Source organism: Salvia splendens, chromosome 7, assembly GCF_004379255.2.
Source record: "Salvia splendens isolate huo1 chromosome 7, SspV2, whole genome shotgun sequence".
NCBI classification, from domain to species: Eukaryota; Viridiplantae; Streptophyta; class Magnoliopsida; order Lamiales; family Lamiaceae; genus Salvia; species Salvia splendens.
In genome coordinates this window covers 7994412-8014663 of record NC_056038.1, presented here as the reverse complement: position 1 = coordinate 8014663, position 20252 = coordinate 7994412, and the positions used below count along the sequence as shown (strand labels likewise).

Below are 20252 nucleotides of genomic sequence, written 5' to 3'. Positions count from 1 at the left end.
TCTCCAACCTATAAATGATTCCATTAATTGATCATTTCACAAAACATAAAGCTCTCTTAATTACTACTACTACTTGAAAAATGGAAGCGAGGAAGCTCTACTTTCCGGTGGCCCTCCTCCTCCTCTTCATCTTCATCTTCATCTCAGCTGCGGCGGCCCAAGGCAACAGCGGCAACAATGCTAACAAGCAGAAGAAGCCTCCTAACGACGCGGCCACAACCAACTACGAAATGCTTGAGCCGCTGCCCAAGACCAACCAGGAACGCGCCTTCTGCCACGCAAGAGGCAAATGCCACTACAAGACCCTCACCTGTCCGCCCGAGTGCCCCCAGCGGAAGCCCAAGAAGAATAAAAAGAACAAAGGCTGCTTCGTCGACTGCAGCAGCAAGTGCGAGATCACCTGCAAATGTACGTCTTATTTCTTGTCCCACATCGACAAATTAGTAATAATCCTATAAATAAGTGGACAGATAATGAGTAGGGGTAATCCAGTCATTTATATTTTAAAAAAAAATACTCATATTTTTTTTATTTTATCAAACTCCTACGTTAGGGAGGAGGCCTAAGTGCAACGGCTTCGGTGCGCTATGCTACGACCCGCGCTTTGTTGGTGGGGACGGAGTCATGTTCTACTTCCATGGTTCCAAGGGCAGCGACTTCGCCATCGTCTCAGACCACAACCTCCACATCAATGCGCACCTCATTGGTGCCAGGCCGGCGGGGCGGACCCGTGACTACACGTGGGTGCAGGCGCTCTCTGTCATGTTCGATGCCCACACCCTCGTGATCGCGGCCAAGAAGGTCGCCCACTGGGACGACCGGACTGACGCACTGGCTGTCAAGTGGGACGGCCAGTCCGTGGCCGTCCCCACAGAGGGGGATGCTGAGTGGAGGACCAGCAGCGAGAGCGGGAGAGAGGTGGTGGTTGAGAGGACTGACGATGTCAACACAGTGAGAGTGACGGTGGCGGGGCTGGTGGAGATTGACATTAGGGTTACCCCTATCGGCGAGGAGGAAAATAGGGTTCATAACTACCAGCTGTCTAGCAACGATGCGTTCGCGCATCTTGAGACACAGTTTAGGTTTGCAAATTTGTCTGATCGTGTCGATGGCATCCTTGGAATTACGTACCGGCCTGGGTATGTTAGCCCGGCCAAGAAGGGGGTGCTGATGCCGGTCGTCGGAGGCGAGGATAAGTACTATGTGCAGTCGTTGTACTCGCCTTGCTGCAAACTCTGCATTTTCTCCAGACCTTCTTCATCACCACTTGTTGAAGTAGCATGATTGGTTGTGGCATATAAATAAATTGTGTGAATTTTTGTAATTTGTTTGGATAACAAGCTGTGTTTGCTTGGTTGATTGTTGTGTTTGTTTCTGAGTTTGATGTACAATAATTGTTGCATAAATAGCAACGTATTTCTTATTTGTGTGTATATACATGGCCCAGAATGCTATTTATTTACATGGGAATAATAAAGTTATTTGATTGAGAATTTGAGTTAAGCATGTACAATAAAACAGGAGATTAGATTTCCAGAAAGGGTCAAATTCCGCATAGATGTTTGTGGAGCTTCTTGGTGTGAAAAATAGTAAAGATTGCTATTTGAGAGCGCAATGAACTACTTGTAAAATCATCCTTAAGCCGATCAATATAAACTACTAAAACAATTTACAAAGAGAGAGATATTTTGTGGCGGTGAGCCTGGGCACGGTCTATCTTCGACAAATTTGACAAGGAAACTGATACAGACCAAACGGGAGAACTCATCCCAAAAGACTAGCCTATTAGGAGAGAGGGCACATTTAGTCTATATACCCCACATCAGTTGTTCTCACAACCGATGTGGGAATTGAGTCCGTAACATTCGACCCTCCTTTGAGGGCCAACGTCCTCGTTGGTCACGGCTGGTTCTTTACCAGGCCACCACTCCGTGGTCCACCACTTCGAGTTCTCGTTGGTCACGGCGGATTCTTTGCCCGGCCACCACTCCGTGGGTCACCACTCCGAGTCAGCCCCAAACGTACTCGTTGGTCACGGCGAGTTCATTGTCCGGCCACCACTCCGAGCCGTTTGGACTCTCAATGAAAGCACTAGATGATACAAGTAAACTCGTATCGAGAGATAACTGCGAGAGATCGCGGAGAAGATGTTGGTTCGTTCGCGGGATCCTCCCGTCGAGCAACTAACTATCGTTCAACTAGGGTTTTTGATAAAGTAAATTACAGAGAAAAGTAAAAGGCGATAAAAAAGATAAATTATATTTCTTCAATGATTAATTCAAAAGATAACAAAGACTTCTATTTATAATACTCCCTAATAACCTAACTTAGTGATCAAGAAATAGGAAAGATACACTAAATCAATAATATATGAAATAATAGAGATATGAGAATATTCCGTAGATATACTCGTATCAGAAACAGACACGCACCTTTTTAGGAATGAATGATCGGGAGCTCATACTTTGGTGGATCAGGGAGGCTTAGATTGTGGGAGGACAATGCCGTGCTACTTGATGCTTCTTGGCTGTCTCCATCCAGCATCTTCAAGAAATAGCTGTGAAATTGTACGGTCAAGCTACTGATTAGTTAAATGCAGAAGAACACAAAGCACAAAACAGACCATCTGGTATTTGCAGTTAACTCTGGATGAAAGCAGTTGCTAGCAACGTTCCCTGCAACAATGACCTTCTTTTCAGCTACAGCTGCTTCCTGGGGTATCATATAGAAATTGATGTTAAAATGAGAAGCTATGCATCAAATGAAACTTATTAGAAACATATTGCGCTAGATTATTTATTTTATAAAATGCAGATGCCAACTGAAGAAATAAGAAGAGGCCCAATCATTTTCACATTTGAAAACACTATTGTTTGAAGTCAAATCCAATGGTTAGGTAGCAACTAAACACTTTCTCGTAATCATAAACATATTATATTCGACAGAATTACCAGTGTGTGAAGAGGATGGTTGATTTCATAATACTGATCATTGCACATATATTATATAGCTATATAGAAGAAAGTTTAAAGTTCTATACCAAGTTACCAACCCATCATATTCCCTCGGGTATCTATCAAATTTATGCTTTGGATCAAAATTGTTAAATAGACATATTTAGGACCATATGCTCTTTAGTCTTTAAGAAATTACAATTCTCTAAAAATGCATACATATAGACGTAATACTGAATGACATCAAAATCAGGCAAAATGGAACAAATCAATAAATTAAGAACACGAAAGTAAGTAAGAAATTTTATGTTATGGATAAAAAATGTTAATCGGGAATATATTTAGGACCGTAAATGGTCTTTAAGAAATTGGAACTCTTACATATAGGCGTGATACTGAACCTAGAATCACTCGAGAAGAGTTCAAGTTCATTTGAATTGGGTCTCATTGGCAAAGTAAGTGAGTGATATAGATAAAGTTTCAAAAATCATGTTAGTTAGTTTGTTAGGACACCTCATAGTATTTGAGATTTTTACTAAAAATCGCCACACATGTGGATTTGCCAGCAAATGCTTTTAGAAACGGTTTGTCAAGGAAAAAATACATTGCTAAATTCTGTCCGTTTTTATTCAAAGGTGTAAAAAATACATAGGTAAATTATGGATTTATTCTGTAAAAAAATAAAAATAGATAGAGATATTTTTGTAACATAGGAATGACATATTTGTGTAGTGAAAACAACAATGTTGAAAGTAGAGCATGATAGAGATTTAATATAGACGCATCAATGTTTGGGAGGGACAGATTGTTAGAAGGTAAAAAGGAAATCAAACTAATTTCCATTAAAGCTGTTTGCAATCAACTAATCATTTTCCAACCCACTCACTCGCTAATCTACCATAACATTGCATTTAAACATCCTCTTATTATCAGATGCCAAACTTTATTTTATTTTTTCAATTTTTCTGATGTAACAATTCCCATCCTAAACTTTCTATCCACACATATCTCTCCCTCCTATGACCTCGTACCAGTTGAATTTATCGTGAAATAACCACAAAACTGTAATAACATCTGGCATTTTCGTAAGCCCCTTATTGAAAACAAGACAAAAAATATCATATTTTTTGGTAGAATTAGATTGTTCTGGGTTAGGGTTTCTTTTTGTTGGATACAGCACAGGTACAAATCGGCAATTGAAAAGAGAGTTAAATTTCCAATGATAATTGGGTTTCAGGCTATTTAATTTTGTGTGGGTGTCGTTTTGTGGATATCTGGATACGACTCCTTTGTCCTTTCCTTAATTTGGCCTGAATTTAATTAGATTATTCTTGTTGTACGACTATTACTTTTTTTAATTAAAGTTTTGCTTTTAATTTTTCTTTGAAGAGAATAAAGGTCAAGGATTCGCTGGCACAACAAGGCAGAAATTGAGGGCTAAGCCCGCACTAGTTTTCTTGTTTTGTAACTCATGAGAATAATTGAGCTGGATACTTTGCTATGTTGGCTTTGAATTGCAATGGGATTGGCTCCATTAACTGTTTCTTTCATTTCTCTGAATGGCATCCTCTGGAATAGCATAGCTGATCGCCTCATCGATACCCACTTCAATATTTCATATACACAGAAGAAAAGGCAAGCCTTCGAAATTTTTATTCAAAAGGTTAATGGCACAACTTCTACAATTTGAATTAAAGTGCTTTCCTGTTTCATTTCTAAATCTGAGGTCATTTAAGCAACATGTCAAGTTTTGATTTTTGATACCCTTTCCCTATTTCTGCAGGTTTGACTATCGAGTTTATTAGTTTTCAATTTAATTTAAATTCGGGCTAGACTGTTGTTATTGCAAATGGACTGTTGTGGGTGTTTTGGTTTCTCTTCGAAGAAGCCAAAGAAGGCAGAGAGACCCTGTAGGGGGATGCCCCACAGTACTTCACAGGAGTCCTTGTTGGATGATGATGATGATGTAGAAGATGAGGATGACGATTTCTATAATGGAGATATGACGGAAACTGGTATCCCAGATGAATATGATTTCCTAAGCCCAAGAAAGCGCTCTGAGGAGATCTTGATGTCCCTGCTGGAAAATGGATTGGTTTGCAGGGAGTTCCCTGTTAAGGAAACCAATACTTTGCTACGCTCCCAAGTGAGTTGTAGAAAATATGTATGTGTGCATAAGCAAAAGGTTTATTTGTAGCGGAGACTAATTCTTGTAATGTGCTCATTGGAAATTGTTCGTTCACTTTTTCTTACGATATGAGGGTATGAAAGCTTCATAACTTGAAATGCTACCATGTGAAGCAATATCTCTGTTCCCCTAGGGAGTAAAAGTTTAGAAACTTGATAACAAAAATATTGTGTGTCATGCGTGCTGCATGAAGTAATGCTAGTCAAGTCTTCGTGAAAAAGACTTTCTTTAATAGAATGAGTAGTGTTCCAAACGGTATTGACTATCATTATGGCAGGATGATGATGGGAACAAGACAATCAATGAATATGTGCGTGAACATAAGATTGGTTCTGGCAGCTATGGGAAAGTGGTGAGTATTTTGCTCTAGGTATTTTACAATATGTATTTGGTTTTTGGAAATGTAACATGCAATCTTACCTCTTCGGGAATGTTTAGGTTCTCTATCGAAGCCGTGTTGATGGACAACATTATGCCATAAAGGTAATATCTTCTGTCATGTTTTTTAACCCAATAGATGTTTGTATCAACTACTAAATCCTTGAAGTTTTGGTTGTTAAAATGGTTCTCTGCCATTGGGTTTTATTGGGGGAATATTTGACCTTCTGCTTACAGAATTACTATAGTTTTGGATGTTTTGTTGCTGGTATTGAACCCATGGCCATTCTAGCAAAAGCAAGACTTGTTGCTTGAGCCGTTATTAATGCCCTTTTGCAAAATAAAAATCTTTTTAAAAAATTCCTACTAATTTATATCATTACCAACTATACTCAATCCATGTGAACAGGCCTTTCACAAATCTCATTTGTTGAAGCTACAAGTTGCGCCTTCTGAGACTGCCATGACTGATGTTTATCGTGAGGTATTTGATACTTTATTTTGGCCACCAGATTTTGCTGTTTTCCCCCTTTTTTTTCTAGTCCTATATTATAGAATATTTTGCATGCTTTCGGTTTAAAAAAATCTTCAAATCTGCATCTATAGTGTTTGCTTACGAGACCATTAACTAGTTACATAATGCTAAATCATCAAAATAATGTTTTCATTATGACATGTGATGCCCATGTTTTTACTCAATCAATTCACATCTCTTTATTTAATTTTGACTATGCTTTAATAATGGTTGTTTATTTTTATCTTTATTGCTGCAGATAATTTTGAACATGTAGTTGATCATCCCATTCCTTTAATTTATGGCCATGATCTGCTTGTTCCATCTTAGTTGTTTGTTCATACTTATAATCATATGTTTTCAGGTCTTAATCATGAAAGTGTTGAGTCATCCTAATATAGTCAATCTGGTGGAAGTTATAGATGACCCAATAACAGATCACTTCTATATGGGTATTCTGTCATTACTTTATTTTATTGCTATTCTAACTTGACTTCTATAACTTGACCTCATAACAATTTGGTTCAGTTCTTGAATATGTGGAAGAAAAATGGATTTGTGAGGATACTGGTCCTTCATGTGCTCTAGGAGAAGATACTGCACGGAAGTACTTACGTGACGTAGTTTCTGGATTGATGTATCTTCATGCTCATGTATGTTACTAATGCCACTTCTTACAATATTCATAATTAGATCGGATTCACTTCTGAACCCCTAATTTTCCACTTCTCAACTGTTATAGTATATTACGTGACACTGTTTATGCATCTTGAGTTGTAAAATAGTGTGTAATTTGGCATCATAATATAGCAGTGATTCCTAAAATATGTGATTTTTTCATATATTTTATTTAACCTCTTTTACCGTCTGTCAGATTATTTTGTAGACCGTAAGAGATCAATATAAACAAGAAACTCCTTAATGTTTTTACTATTTATCAGTATCAACTTTTTTGTTAGTCTAAAGCCATGGTGATATTCATCAACCTCATGCAAGATGTTAATTGTTACGACTCCTATTGATCTTATATACAAAGAAGGTTTCACTTATTTTGATCTTGTGCATAAAACAAAAATTGAAAAATTAGTTGAGTCTTTGTACTCCACATCAATTGGAAATTGCTAGCATACTTTGCCTTCAGTTCTGTATGCAATTAACTCTTCTCATAATGTGTGCATTATGACTTCTCCCCTCAACTCTTCCCACTTGGGTTAGTTGTTACTCTTCCTTTTTCTTTAAAAGGTAACTATGTTGTTACTCCATCGGTTCCCATTAGAAGTATCATTTTTTACCGGTGCGGGTTTTAACAAATTGTTTGACTTTGTAAATAAAAGTGGTAGAAAAAATGAGTGGAATGTGGGATCTACTTTCCAGAAATAGTAAAAGTGAAATGAGACTTCTAATATATATGATGTCCTTGTATAAGGCTTGTATTAAATGAGGATGTGTTATGTCTTTAAAACTTCACTTAGAAATTGTTTTTATAGGCTTTTATTTATTCTATTTTTTCATGTGTGGTTACCTGAATTAACTGACATGTTATTTTACTGTTTGATCTGACAGAACATAGTGCATGGAGACATTAAACCTGATAATTTATTAATTACTAGTTTTGGCACAGTTAAGATTGGTGACTTCAGCGTCAGCCAGGTTGCTGAGGTAAGAGAATGTTACTAGCAGCCTTCATTGGCTTCATTATTTATATACGGAGTATTATGATTTTCATCACTTGGATCCATGAATAAACATGTTTCATATTTTTAATTTTTTGCAAGAATAGAAGTATGAACATGTTGAGTCATTTACACACTATTGATTATCACAATTGTTGAATAAAGTTTCTTAAATATTTGATGTTAGTATGTACTCACTAATTTCTGGTTTCATTACCTATAGAATTAACAAGTAACTTTTGTCCATAGGATGATAATGATGAGCTCCGTCGTTCTCCTGGAACTCCTGTATTTACAGCGCCCGAGTGCTGCTTAGGTCTGTCTTTTTAAAAATAATCTTGATACTAGATGTTTTTTCCATCTTATTGTAACCAATCTACCTTTCTTGTAAAATTAGGTGTAACCTATAGTGGAAGACTTGCTGACACTTGGGCGGTTGGAGTTACGTTGTACTGTTATATTATGGGGAACTACCCATTTCTAGGGGAGACTCTCCAAGACACCTATGACAAGGTGCATGAGTGTCTTGCTTCAATATTGATATGTCTCTAATCAGTCTGTTTTTCTAACTTCAAATGTTGCCTCTTTCAGATAGTGAATAACCCGTTGTTGCTTCCTGATGACATGAATCCCCTATTGAGAGACCTACTCGAGGGTCTTCTTTGCAAAGGTTAGTCAGCTTCGGTTCCATTTTCATATTCTTGGACACTTATGGATAATCAAATCTCTCTCTTCTTTCCAACTTATCACTTTGATATGCAGATCCAAAGCAGAGGATAACACTGGAGGCTGTTGCCTGTCATCCCTGGGTCGTTAGAGACGATGGGCCAATGCCTTACCACTTGTGTTGGTGCAAGTACGGTAGGCTGCAGGCAGCAGAGGCAGCCTCTGAGGAGAGAGGAGAGGACACCAACTCATAGCTGATGTGCTGATTAGATCTTGTTTATTGTAGAATTTAGGCACTGTGGGATTTCTCTTCCATTGTATGATTACTGGACAAAACCAAAATCAGCTTGTACAAGAAATGAGTAGAAAGAGGCATTTGAAGAGAGTTAAACCGGTGAAAAACACTTATATAAGGTTGGTACTTTGATGTGAGAGAAACTTGACACCTTTTTCTGATAGAAAATATATATATATAGAGAGTTGTGATCAATGTCGAACCAATCTTAAAGACCGAACTAGAGACCAAATTAGGGCCATCCATCTTCTTAATCTTGTGGTTAGGATTAATTTACCATTATTTCATTATTTTATCCCTAAAAAACTTGTTGAAGGGTATTTTGGGAAATCAATTTATTAACAAACATAAAATACTAAAATACGTGTTTCCTCAAATTTTCTCTCAATTCTTCGATCGCCAATCTCTTATTCAATCTTCATCGATCTCCTTCTCGCAATCTCCTTCTCGCAATCACCTTTAATCTCCATTTATCTCCATCGCCGGACAATTGTGTTGCCTCAATTCACGATCGCCGGATAATGGCCTCAATCGCGATCTGCCTCAGTTTTCGCAATATTCTAAATCTCATCCATGGAGAATTCCACAAGTGAAATTCGTCAGCATCTTGATGTAGTAGGAATGACACCGACAAATTCTGCGGTGGATGTGGAGCCTCGATCTCGATCCGCCGCCGGAGGATTTGCCTCCGCCGGTGAAGTAGTACTACAGCGGCGGCATCAACGGTGGGATTTGGTGAATTCCGTTAGAATTTTGCTATCTCTCTCTCTCAAATGCTTGGGCTTTTGTTTGAAATCCTGATTTAGTTTTTTTAATTCTGAATTCTAGCCAAATTGGATGTTATTTTAATAGTGGTAAGTTTTTAGCCTGAATTCTGAAATCCTAGCCAATTCTAGCCAATTTAGAATTTTGAATCCTAGCCAATTATAGCCAATTCTGAATCTGATATATGTTTTTAACATTGATGAACAATCTCTTGTTGAACCTTGTTGGTGGATATTTTTTCAATTTTTTCATGTTTGTTGTATAAACAAATCTATAATGAAGTAACAGTTTGGCTGAATGAAGTAATCCGCAGGTTGAATGAAGTAACGTGAACTTAACTGTGTTGTATGCATAAGTTTGTGTATAGCTATAGTTAATATGAACCAAATATCTAGTTGAATGAATTAATAACATGTTCAATGAACAAATGCCGATTAGTATGAAATGATAATATAAAGTATATTGTATGCATAAATACGTGATCGGTTGTACTTATGATTAACTAAATTACCTTTATAAATGAAGTAATAACATGGATGAATGAACTTAAATTATGATTGAATGGTGATTTTTGTTATTATTGTTGTGGTGGATGAGGCTAGCATTAATGATTTGCAAGCAGATTTTTACAATGTCGCTCAGCTTATTGAGGGCAATATTGATCAAATACGTACATTTAAATATATCATTGCTGAATGGAAAAAGAAGTGCTTTGCGAGGGGGCTGTCTTGTCCGTAAGTGACGAGAGAATGATGATTTAGAATTTCTATGGCTTGAAAGACGATTTAGAATTTCTATGGCTCGCAAGTGCTAGTGAAATAAAAGTCCATCCTCCTAATGTCGTCAGCACCAAGGTTTGCAGTAGTCGAAAAGTTTACGCCTTGAGAAAGAAATAAAGGATATATCCAAGCAACGCCGTAAATGTGCCAAACGGCGAGGTTGATCGGCGTGATTCAAGAATTGTGCTTATTTCCTTATAGTAAATTATTTCATTTCAGTATGTTTCGTACTTAATTCCAGTAGGTATTTACTTCATTCTTATTGTTTATTACTTCATTACACTTTGAATTTGAATTTATTTAAATATTTGGCAAACTTTAAATCAAATAGACTGCGTGAACTTTTAATTATTTTATTAATGAAATTTTTATTCTTTATTATAACGTATTCGTATGTCAAGACTGAACCTACCTATTATTCATCCCCGTAGGTTCATTACTTCATTGCAGTAGTTTATTACTTCATTATAGTAGTTTATTATTGTGCGTGAACTAAAATCGTTTGAATTTTCTCTAAAATAGTCAATTATTCACACAGTAGGTGAAAGTTGTAAACCACGTCATCCTCATTATATAAACCCCATAACCAATACAAACTCTCCATCACAAAAAAGGAAAAAACACAAACTTGTCCAATACAAGAAATCATCCAAAATTGACACACAAACACATCTCAATGGACTGAGCCGTGATTCTGGGCAACACCCATTTGTTAGGCATGGGGACGGAATGCACAAATGTCCTCATCATCATGTCACCGTGCCTCAACTACATCTCCCGAAACGCTTCATCTCGCTCCTCAAATTTTATTTCTCACCCAGCTGTGAGTTGGAGGAACACATAACAACAATTCAACATTTGAAACATAGTTTATATTACATCATTAAAATAGTTTGGAACTTCATGATTTAGGTTCTTTAGTTCATTAAAAGTATAATTCACAGCTATATATACATACAAAACAGGTCAGTTTATATTACTTCATCAAATAACTGAATTGGTTCATTCAACTATTATTTCTTCACAAAATATGCATACAACACAATTACTTCATCCTATTAATACTACTTCATCAAATAGGTTAGTTAGTTCATTCAATGCTATTTCTTAGCAAAATATGCATACAACACAGTTAATAAAATTTAAACGAACATCAGACGAACTTTCCTCCATTACGTGAGGTTATAACTTCATCAAATAGGTTATTTAGTTCATTCATGTTTAATGCTTCAAAAAATAACGTATAATACAGTTAAGTTGTTCATACAGCACAGTTAATAAAATTCATAAAACACAGTTAACTTCATTCCATGAATTTACTACTTCATAACAACTAGAGTATCACTTCAATTTTACCTTCCGTTGAGGGATTTGACTTGCAATATTTGCTTCCGACCGACCAGTAGAGGATCTTTCCTCGGGATTTGCTTTCTCGACCGGTTGTGATTTGGTCATCGGCCTATGAGTATATTTGAAGCTTATGTTGACCTTCCTCCGCTCTGCTTGATAAACTTATAAGACAAAAATCATAAACCAATTTACAAATAGATGAAGTAAATTAAAATTTTGAACTATGCAAAGCTTCAAAACAGTGTATTACCTAATGCAGACGAGCTGAGTGTTTGAGTCATTTTTGAATCCTCATCAGATTTGAACTCGTCGGCTGTAGATATCGAACTCTGTGGCTATAGATGTTGAACTCGGCGACTCGAGATGTTGAATCGTTGGTGAAATCGATTTCAACATATGAAATCGATTGGAGTGAGATGAATCGGCTGGAGATTTTGAGATTTGGAGATTACTGAGATGAAGATGTTGAATCGATTTCAACTGTCATGAAGATGTTGAATCGATTACTGAGATGAAGATGCTAATTCGATTTCAGTTGATGATGAACCGATTGGAGTGAGATGAATCGGCTAGAGTGAGATGAATCGATTTGGATATTTGGAGAAGAAGAAGTAGCGCAGGAACAAAGGCGAGAATTTGAATGAACCAGCTTACTTTTGGTAGCAGGGATTTCAGTAGGGACTTGAGGAGCACTACTTACATTCTTCTTGGGTGAGGAGGAAGTTTTACCTATAAATAACAAACACAGAAATTAATGTACAACATATCATATACAATTATAGAAAGTTGACTTGGAATACTCTGTTACCTCATTTAATATGATTTTCACTTTATATTACTTCATTTTTCTGTTACTTCATTACTTCATTTCAGTCATAAACCCTATTGTTTAAACAGAGCATTTATATTACTTCATCATCATAATTTATTACTTCATCTTATCAATTTACTACTTCATTGAAAAGAATATGTAGTTCATTTGTATGTGCAAACAACAAAGAAGTCAAGTTCAATCCTAAAACCCTAAACTCATACAACACAGTAAATAGGTAGTTCATAATTAGAGTCTGTTATTTCATTATAATGTTTCATTACTTCATTTTACAAATTTATTACTTCACAAAATAGAATATGTAGTTCATTTGAATTCAGTTAATATGCAGTTAACTTAATCATATAAATTCAATATATCATGCATATATGCTTTAAGAAGACTTTTTTACCTTCGTTGTGAGGGATTTCAGGAGCACTACTTGCATTCTTTTTGGGTGCAGAGGAAGTTGTACCTATACATAACAAACACACAAATTAATATACAACATATCATCCACAATCATAGTTAGTTAACTTGGAATACTATGTTACTTCATTAAGTGCACATTAAATATAAATTCATTTTTTACTTTTGGTAGCAGGGATTTCAGTAGGGACTTGAGGAGCACTACTTGCATTCTTCTTGGGTGCAGATGAAGTTTTACCTATACATAACAAACACATAAATTAATGTACAACATATCATCCACTTAGTTCACTTGGAATACTATGTTACTTCATTATTAATTGTTATTACTTCAATTTTAGAGTCACTTACTTCATTATAATGTTTTATTACTTCATTTCAGTCATAAACCCTACTGTTTAAACAGAGCATTTATATTACTTCATCATCATAATTTATTACTTCATCTTATCAATTTACTACTTCATTAAAAAGAATATGTAGTTCATATTAATGTCGAAAGAACACAGCAGTTTAGATTAATCCAAAAATCCTAAAACTATGCAATACATGAAATAGGTAGTTCATAATTAGAGTCCGTTACTTCATTATAATGTTTTATTACTTCATTTTACAAATTTAAATCCTAGGTTTTACCTTCTGGATCTGGAATTTTGTTTCCAGGATCTGCATCGAGCTTGTGAGTTGCTTGTTTGACCGTCTTTGATTTAGCCGGATGCTTCTGAGTATATTGTTGTACTATTTTGACAAAAATCAGAATCAAAGTTAGGAATTAGATGAAGTAAATTAAGTGTAAGATCTTTGAAAAGCTTCAAAGTTGTATTACATTCACCAGAAGTTCGACCGGAACGCAACTGGTGGCCAGAATTTTCCGTCGAAGATTTTCGAGTATCAACCATTTTGAAGAGGAAGTTTTGGAGTCGTCGATTTTGGCAGAGAAACAGCGTTTGAGCGTCGATTTGCAGTAGAAATGAGAGTCGATTTGGAGTAGAAGATGAGCGTCGCTTTGTAGAAGAAGATTCGTCGTTTTGTTGTAGAAAATTCGTCGATTAGTAGAAGAATTCTTCAATTTGGAAAAGTATTCTTCGATTTGAAGAAGAAAAGAGCGGAGATGAGAATGAAGAGGAGCAGCGTGAATGAGGAGAAGCAGGGGTGATTTTTTTTTACCCTAGATGTAATTTGACCGAAATACCCATAATTTGAAGTATATTGCATATATAATGAAGTAGCGAAATTCATGAGACATGGTTTAATCCCATCCATTAAAATCTAGATCTAAGGGCCCTAATTTGGTCTCTAGTTCGGTCTTTAAGACTAGATTTGTGAATAATGAGACTATATATATATATATTTCTTCATCCATGTTATCTTGAATTGTTAGCAATAATGGGATTCTTTCTTCCGTGCTGGTCGACCAGTCGGCAACTCTCGTCCGGTATCTTTGAACACGTTGTCGAATTACGAGCGGGCATGTTCCGGTGGCTTGTTGTGCGAGAGTGTGAGAATGATAATAGTGCATGAGCCATGTCCCATTTGCTAAATTTCATCGAAAAAGGGCGGATTTGAAAAAATTACACAAAATCTAAAAGTTTGTACACCATCTGGTCCCACTATAATTGATTAATTATTTCTTTACTCTTGTTTCATCTCTTTTATTTTATTTTAACTTAATAAATATTATTTTAAATTCTATTTTCAAAATAAATCAATCATTTACAATATGATGAAAGAAGTAATTTAATTAGCTTTGAAATTGAGTGAACAACAAAAAAATGTCATAATTTGGTCATACGTCAATATTACCTGTGATTTAACCCTCGATATAAGCAATGCGGATCTCCTATTCTATTCCTACTCCAACACTCTCAATAAAATAAAATAATATTATAGACATATGTAAGTGATGGTAGGATTTTATAAAGGATTTTATAATATTATTTTATTGAGTTGGGAGGGTTGAAATAGGAATAAAGTAAGAGTGGTTTTTCGCAGTATAAGGCTAGTTCGGTCCAAAATTATTTTAGGGGTGAATTTGGGATTTTGTATTTGATGTTGAAACTGTTACTACTCCAACAAAGCAAACCCTTTCAGACTTCTTTGTAAGGTATTAACGCTTAACCAGTTAACCCTTTCGAACTCAAACACCTCCAATGGCGGAAATCCCGCCAACTGAAACCCTAACCTCAGTGGAGCACCAGGATTCCACCGACCAGCCCAATCCGTCGGTTAGCCCTCTGCCTCCATCCGCCGAAGAAATCAACCTTCCAGAGAAGCGCAAGCGTGAGGTTGAGCCCGAACCGGAACCCTCAGCCGACAAGGCGAAGCACCCGCTGTGGAAGACGAGCCTATGCTCCTACTTCAGGAGGTCTGGCGAATTGTGCAGCCACGGCGAGACTTGCCGCTACGCTCACGGGGAGGACGAACTCCGGCCGCGCCCCGACAACACTTGGGATCCCACTTCGGAGCGGGCTAAAAAGATGGCCAAAACTAATGACCAGGATAAAGCGCCTGAGGAGGGCGGCATAATGATGACGGAGGCGTTGGAGGAGGACGGGGAGGAGTCTTCTTCTGGTTTATCCAAATGTATTGTCAATTTGCCTATGAAGTGGAGTTCGGATAATTTTAGGCTTTTTCTGAACGACCAGGTTAGGTTGCTATTATTGTCTCGATGCAATTGCATGAATTGAAAAATGATGATTGCTTAAGTTATTTATGTATTGGTTCTGCAAATCTACAATGGCTCTACTGAAAATCAAGAGATGCATCTTCTGTAGTCTTGGTTGTTAATTTATGCGCTTGAGTTCATTTGCAGTCCTTGATGCATATCACGAATCTGATAAAATTGTTGTAACAGGGTATCGTGTTCAAATCGGCAAAGAAAAAGAAAGGAATGATAGTTGGTTTTGTTACTTTCGAAAGTGAAGAACAATCTAAGACTGCTGTGGAGGTACATCCGAAAACTCCTTCATAATTTATAAAAGTGTGAAATTTGCTTCTCATGTTCTTGGTGTTACAGAAGCTGGATGGGCAAACTGTTGGAAATAATAGAACATTAAAGGTCTCGGATGTCATTCAGAGACCGTTTGAGAACAACAATAAAGCTGCATTGCCTGAAAAGCCATCTCCCGATAATGATGATGAGAATGACAGTGTACTTCCTAGCGATTCAGCCTCCAAGGCTAGAAGTGCCCGTGATGCTGTGACTCCTCTTGCTCACATGTCCTATTCTGATCAGCTCGAGCACAAGAAAAACTCTTTGGCACAAATCCTCAAAAGACTAGTTAGTATTATAATACTCACTCGATATGTTTTGAGTTACATGGAAGACTTTTTTTCTCTTTTCAGTAATATTACTTAAACCTTCTGCAGCCCACTAATAGGAGTTTCGGATTGTATTTATTGTTATAGACTCGAAATGCACGCAAGGCATGTCCAAATGGTATTTCACTTCCAGAATGGATCCTGAAGGCTAGAGAAATAGGTCCTGTTCTATTCATGTCTCAGAAGTTTAATAAAAGATTATGGTGTTGATAATTTTGTAATAGCGTCATGGTAGAATCTGACAGAGAGGACATTATTGATATTAATGTTATGCCATGTTTCATTGTATTTGAACTTATCACAGTCTCTCTTACTGTAGACCTAAGGCAGGATAGAGAGACTGTGCAGATGGATCTGTGACCTAATATTTTTGCTGTCATTCAGGTGGTCTTCCATGCAAATTAGAGGGTATAATCGAATCACCCCTTGTTAATGGATACCGTAACAAGTGTGAATTCTCTGTTGGAAATTCTTTGCAAGGGAAGCACACAGTGGGCTTTTTACTTGGGAATTTCAGGTAGTCTGCTGTTAGCGAGCTATCATAATTACTACATTTTGTTCCCTCAACTTAAAATTATTTGGAAATTCTATATAGGGAAGGTGTGACAGCTGTTGAGGAACCCGTTAACTGCCCAAATGTTTCTAGAATTGCTTGTAAATATGCTGCTATCTTTCAAGAATTTCTGCAGCAGTCCTGCTTGCCCATATGGAACAGATTGAACAATAGCGGGTTCTGGCGTCAACTTACGGTATGTTTTTACACAAAAATTACTGTGAATGTCAAGTGAGGTTGTTAATTGTCTTAAGAATTGCTGAATTTGCTTCCACTTGTGATCCCAAAAAATGCCATCCTTTCATTCAAACATTACTAATTAGAAAACGAGTACTTTAGGTGACTGTTTATTGCCAATGTTTATATCTAGGTCCGAGAGGGTAGAAAACCTGGCCAGATTGATGCTGACAATTCCGAGGCTAGTATTTCAGAGGTCATGCTCATGGTTCAGGTTCGTTCCTAGTGGCTGCCTTTCGAATTTCATAAATCCAACTGCCGTCCTACTGCCTGAGTGACTGATTGTTGTACATATTCTTCTGTGACTGTATAAGAAGACAACCTTCTAAGAAATCTGCTTTGGTAATTTATTATGAAGAGACTTGATTGGTTGGTTGATTGACTAGTTCAGTGTATATCCCGATATCTTGTGTGATGCAGGTGTGCACCCTGGGTTCTGATGAAGGGCAGGTAAAAGAGGAACTTCATCGGTTAGCACAAACTTTTTCTGCAGGATCTACTGCAGAATCTCCTCCATTACCTTTAACAACACTAGTAATTCAGGTAAACCAGTAGCCCAAATTGATATTGTGATTTGTGTATGATGATTCTCTTATCATATATTTGACTGAGTTCAGGTTTCCATCTATACTTTTTCTTTTGTTTTCCATGACATATTCTGCCATAAGGTAGGAGGGAGAAAATACAAATATGATGCAACCTAGTGTATAGTAGCTATGAGAAATTGGAAAATAATACAATTTTGTACTGTTGCGAGTCTAAGAGAACTTCTATTGAAAAGCTTTCAGTTAGCATTTTCTTTCGTAAATATTGAGATTATTGAAAGGTAGTCAATACGTATCCTTGTCTCAGTTGCTACTGTTGTGTTTTGAACTAGGAATGTCAAATAGCTAATTAGCTATAATATGAAGCTCAGGACAGTGCCTGATCCTGGTTGTGTTTTCTTTCAATATCTTTATATTGTACTTCTTTGTTAGTTTCCTGGGATTTCCTCCCAAAAACATCATTATCTGCACTGCAGTTTGTATACTAAATTCATCTTTGTTTGGGTCAATTCTGCACGTAATCATGTCTGACATCTTTTGCAGGATCATACAGGAATATCAAATGCTGCACCATCTGATGCCCCTTTGCGGTACAATTTTCTTCATAGAGGGGGTGATAGTGGACTGGAGATAGCTGATGATGTCGTAGAACCGAGAATTCATGATCACATAAGCAATCTCCGGTTCTCTATATCTCCGTCTGCCTTCTTTCAGGTAAAATTTATGGATTTTTTTAATGTTTGGGCCATCTTTTCTTCATACTTCCTATAAGTTTGGCCCTTCTTCTCCCCAAAGAAGAAATCAAGCGAAGAGGACTAGTCTCTCTTATAACTCATTTGCTAATTCATTTCTAATTTTTTGCAGGTTAACACCCTTGCAGCAGAGAGGTTGTATTCACTTGCTGGGGACTGGGCTGACCTGGGTCCTGACACTTTACTCTTTGATGTTTGTTGCGGGACTGGAACTATTGGTCTGACTTTAGCTCACCGTGTTGGCATGGTAATGCTTAAAATCCATTTCGAACATTTATTAATTGCATGTATTCCTCTAATTGGTGTTATATTGGCAAAGAAAGAAGATTGAACATTGAATTGGGAACAAAGGTAAGCACTCCACTTCATTCATATGGTGCTGCAGTTGTATTGGGTTTGGGTAATATTAAATTAGATCATCCCTTGTAGTCTTGTACACTATCCTTTTGTTTGTCATTCAATGTGGCAATTGATCTGGATTCCAATTTTAACAGGTCGTCGGTATTGAAATGAATGCTTCTGCAGTTTCAGATGCAGAAAGAAATGCAGAAGCCAATGGCATTAAAAACTGCAGATTTGTCTGTGGAAAGGTTGGGACTTATTTCCCCTATTTTTTCTTCCCTTTTCATTTCTAGTTCGCCAAGGTCTACTATGTCTATACTGACTGAGTAATGTGTGTAATAGCCAAATCTTCTGTTCTAATGTTCCTTAATTTTTGACAAGGCTGAGGATGTTATTGGGTCGTTGATGAAAGAGTATCTATCTTTGCCTGAAAAGAAAGACGAAAACAGAGAGACATCAGAAAATAATGAGTCTGGAGTCAATTCTGCCAAAGAAAATATAAACTCTGTTGATGGTGTGGTTGGAGCTGAAAATAGCACTGTTGTTAACCATGAGAATGGTCATGCTATGAGTGGGTGTTCAGAAGACGAGGCTAAGTTGGAGAAGGATTCCACTTCACAAAGTAGTAGCAACCCAATGCGACAATATAAAAATGTCGTTGCTATAGTGGATCCTCCACGTGTCGGACTTCATCCCACTGTAAGTGATCTTCAAGCATTTCTATGCATATGTAGTTCGGGCAAATGGTATCCATCTTCAAATTTTAGACTATCCATAGGAACGAATCTTTCCATTCCGCTGCAAGCATATGACGAAATGCTGCATGCCTTTTTTATTGCTCCATTGTTCTTGCTATAAAGCTCTAGCTAATGTTCTTGACAACTATTCCTGTGAATGCAGGTAATCAAAGTTTTGAGGACACAGTCGCGTTTAAGGAGGCTCGTGTAAGTTTCTCCATCAATTATTTTCATCAATCGACATTGTTGGTCTCAGTTGTGTCCCACAATATAATTTGACTCCATTCTCCTTTATTCAGCTACATCTCCTGCAATCCTGATAGTCTGGTGGCAAATGCTATCGAGCTCTGCACGCCTTCACCCGATAAATCCGAGAAAGGAAATAATAAGAATAATCGGGGATGGAGAAATATGAGCGCAGCTGGTCTAGCCCGTCACAGATCCAAATCTATGCCTGAGTCCGAGCCATTCAAACCCATGAAAGCGATGGCCGTCGATCTTTTCCCTCATACACCCCACTGCGAGCTGGTGATGCTGCTTGAGAGGTGAATAAGCTTAAACATGAGTTGATGAATTATCTACTTTTTTGGTATTCCTTAGTTTCACATCTTGCTTGTTTTTCAGTTGAGTTACTACATTTTATTTTCATTTACTAACTATAGCAGCTGAGACTTTCTGAGAATTTGTTACCAAACTTACAGTTTGATCATAAATTATTGCTCCACAATTTAATGTTACAAGATAGAGTAATGGCCCATTATGATCCTTAACATATTGCGATTTTTTTATTTTGATCCAAAACATTATCTTTTGAATCATTCGGTCCCTCACAAATAAAAACGGGTCACATTTGGTCCATTTTGGACGGTTCCGTCAAAAATTTGATGGTCAATGAATTTTAATTATCGGGTCACAAATCAGTCACTAATTGGGAGAAACTAAGCATAATCCAACCCTATTTCT

General features: G+C 37.1%; 3 protein-coding genes across 6 annotated transcripts; all 3 read left to right on the top strand.

The window, feature by feature from the left end:
• LOC121741098 lies at positions 1-1460 on the top strand. The gene is made up of 2 exons (XM_042133794.1): positions 1-408; positions 554-1460. The coding sequence occupies exons 1-2, from the start codon at positions 81-83 to the stop codon at positions 1282-1284; spliced, it is 1059 nt and encodes a 352-aa protein (XP_041989728.1). The 5' UTR covers positions 1-80; the 3' UTR covers positions 1285-1460.
• Positions 1461-3859: 2399 nt separating this feature from the next.
• LOC121811253 (serine/threonine-protein kinase GRIK1-like) lies at positions 3860-8805 on the top strand. 4 transcript variants are annotated; one of them, XM_042212074.1, is made up of 13 exons: positions 3860-4136; positions 4344-4589; positions 4738-5118; positions 5420-5494; positions 5581-5625; positions 5930-6004; positions 6399-6486; positions 6563-6687; positions 7598-7693; positions 7957-8023; positions 8105-8220; positions 8299-8377; positions 8470-8805. In XM_042212074.1, exons 3-13 carry the CDS (start codon positions 4804-4806, stop codon positions 8625-8627), a joined length of 1239 nt encoding a protein of 412 aa, XP_042068008.1. In that variant the 5' UTR covers positions 3860-4136; positions 4344-4589; positions 4738-4803; the 3' UTR covers positions 8628-8805. The 4 variants fall into 4 exon arrangements, with proteins under 4 accessions (XP_042068008.1, XP_042068006.1, XP_042068007.1 ...); XM_042212072.1 differs by having other exon boundaries at positions 3861-4136; positions 4344-4617; XM_042212075.1 differs by having other exon boundaries at positions 3867-4136; positions 4344-4617; positions 4738-5100.
• Positions 8806-14874: 6069 nt separating this feature from the next.
• Positions 14875-20026, top strand: LOC121742701 (zinc finger CCCH domain-containing protein 24-like). The gene is made up of 14 exons (XM_042135930.1): positions 14875-15447; positions 15657-15749; positions 15819-16082; positions 16211-16283; positions 16508-16640; positions 16719-16872; positions 17047-17127; positions 17334-17456; positions 18002-18172; positions 18323-18457; positions 18705-18800; positions 18934-19251; positions 19453-19496; positions 19589-20026. The coding sequence occupies exons 1-14, from the start codon at positions 14953-14955 to the stop codon at positions 19836-19838; spliced, it is 2430 nt and encodes an 809-aa protein (XP_041991864.1). The 5' UTR covers positions 14875-14952; the 3' UTR covers positions 19839-20026.
• Positions 20027-20252: the final 226 nt, after the last annotated feature.

What these genes read in the sequence shown, in the direction of transcription:
- LOC121741098 (XM_042133794.1), top strand. Translation starts at nt 81, where the DNA reads ATGGAAGCGAGGAAGCTCTACTTTCCGGTGGCCCTCCTCCTCCTCTTC. An exon ending in GTGCGAGATCACCTGCAAAT is followed by an intron (nt 409 to 553) that starts GTACGTCTTATT and finishes CTCCTACGTTAG; the next exon opens with GGAGGAGGCCTAAGTGCAAC.
- LOC121811253 (XM_042212074.1), top strand. Translation starts at nt 4,804, where the DNA reads ATGGACTGTTGTGGGTGTTTTGGTTTCTCTTCGAAGAAGCCAAAGAAG. An exon ending in AAGTGAGTTGTAGAAAATAT is followed by an intron (nt 5,119 to 5,419) that starts GTATGTGTGCAT and finishes TCATTATGGCAG; the next exon opens with GATGATGATGGGAACAAGAC. An exon ending in GACAACATTATGCCATAAAG is followed by an intron (nt 5,626 to 5,929) that starts GTAATATCTTCT and finishes CCATGTGAACAG; the next exon opens with GCCTTTCACAAATCTCATTT.
- LOC121742701 (XM_042135930.1), top strand. Translation starts at nt 14,953, where the DNA reads ATGGCGGAAATCCCGCCAACTGAAACCCTAACCTCAGTGGAGCACCAG. An exon ending in AGGTCATGCTCATGGTTCAG is followed by an intron (nt 17,128 to 17,333) that starts GTTCGTTCCTAG and finishes TGTGTGATGCAG; the next exon opens with GTGTGCACCCTGGGTTCTGA. An exon ending in TAACAACACTAGTAATTCAG is followed by an intron (nt 17,457 to 18,001) that starts GTAAACCAGTAG and finishes CATCTTTTGCAG; the next exon opens with GATCATACAGGAATATCAAA.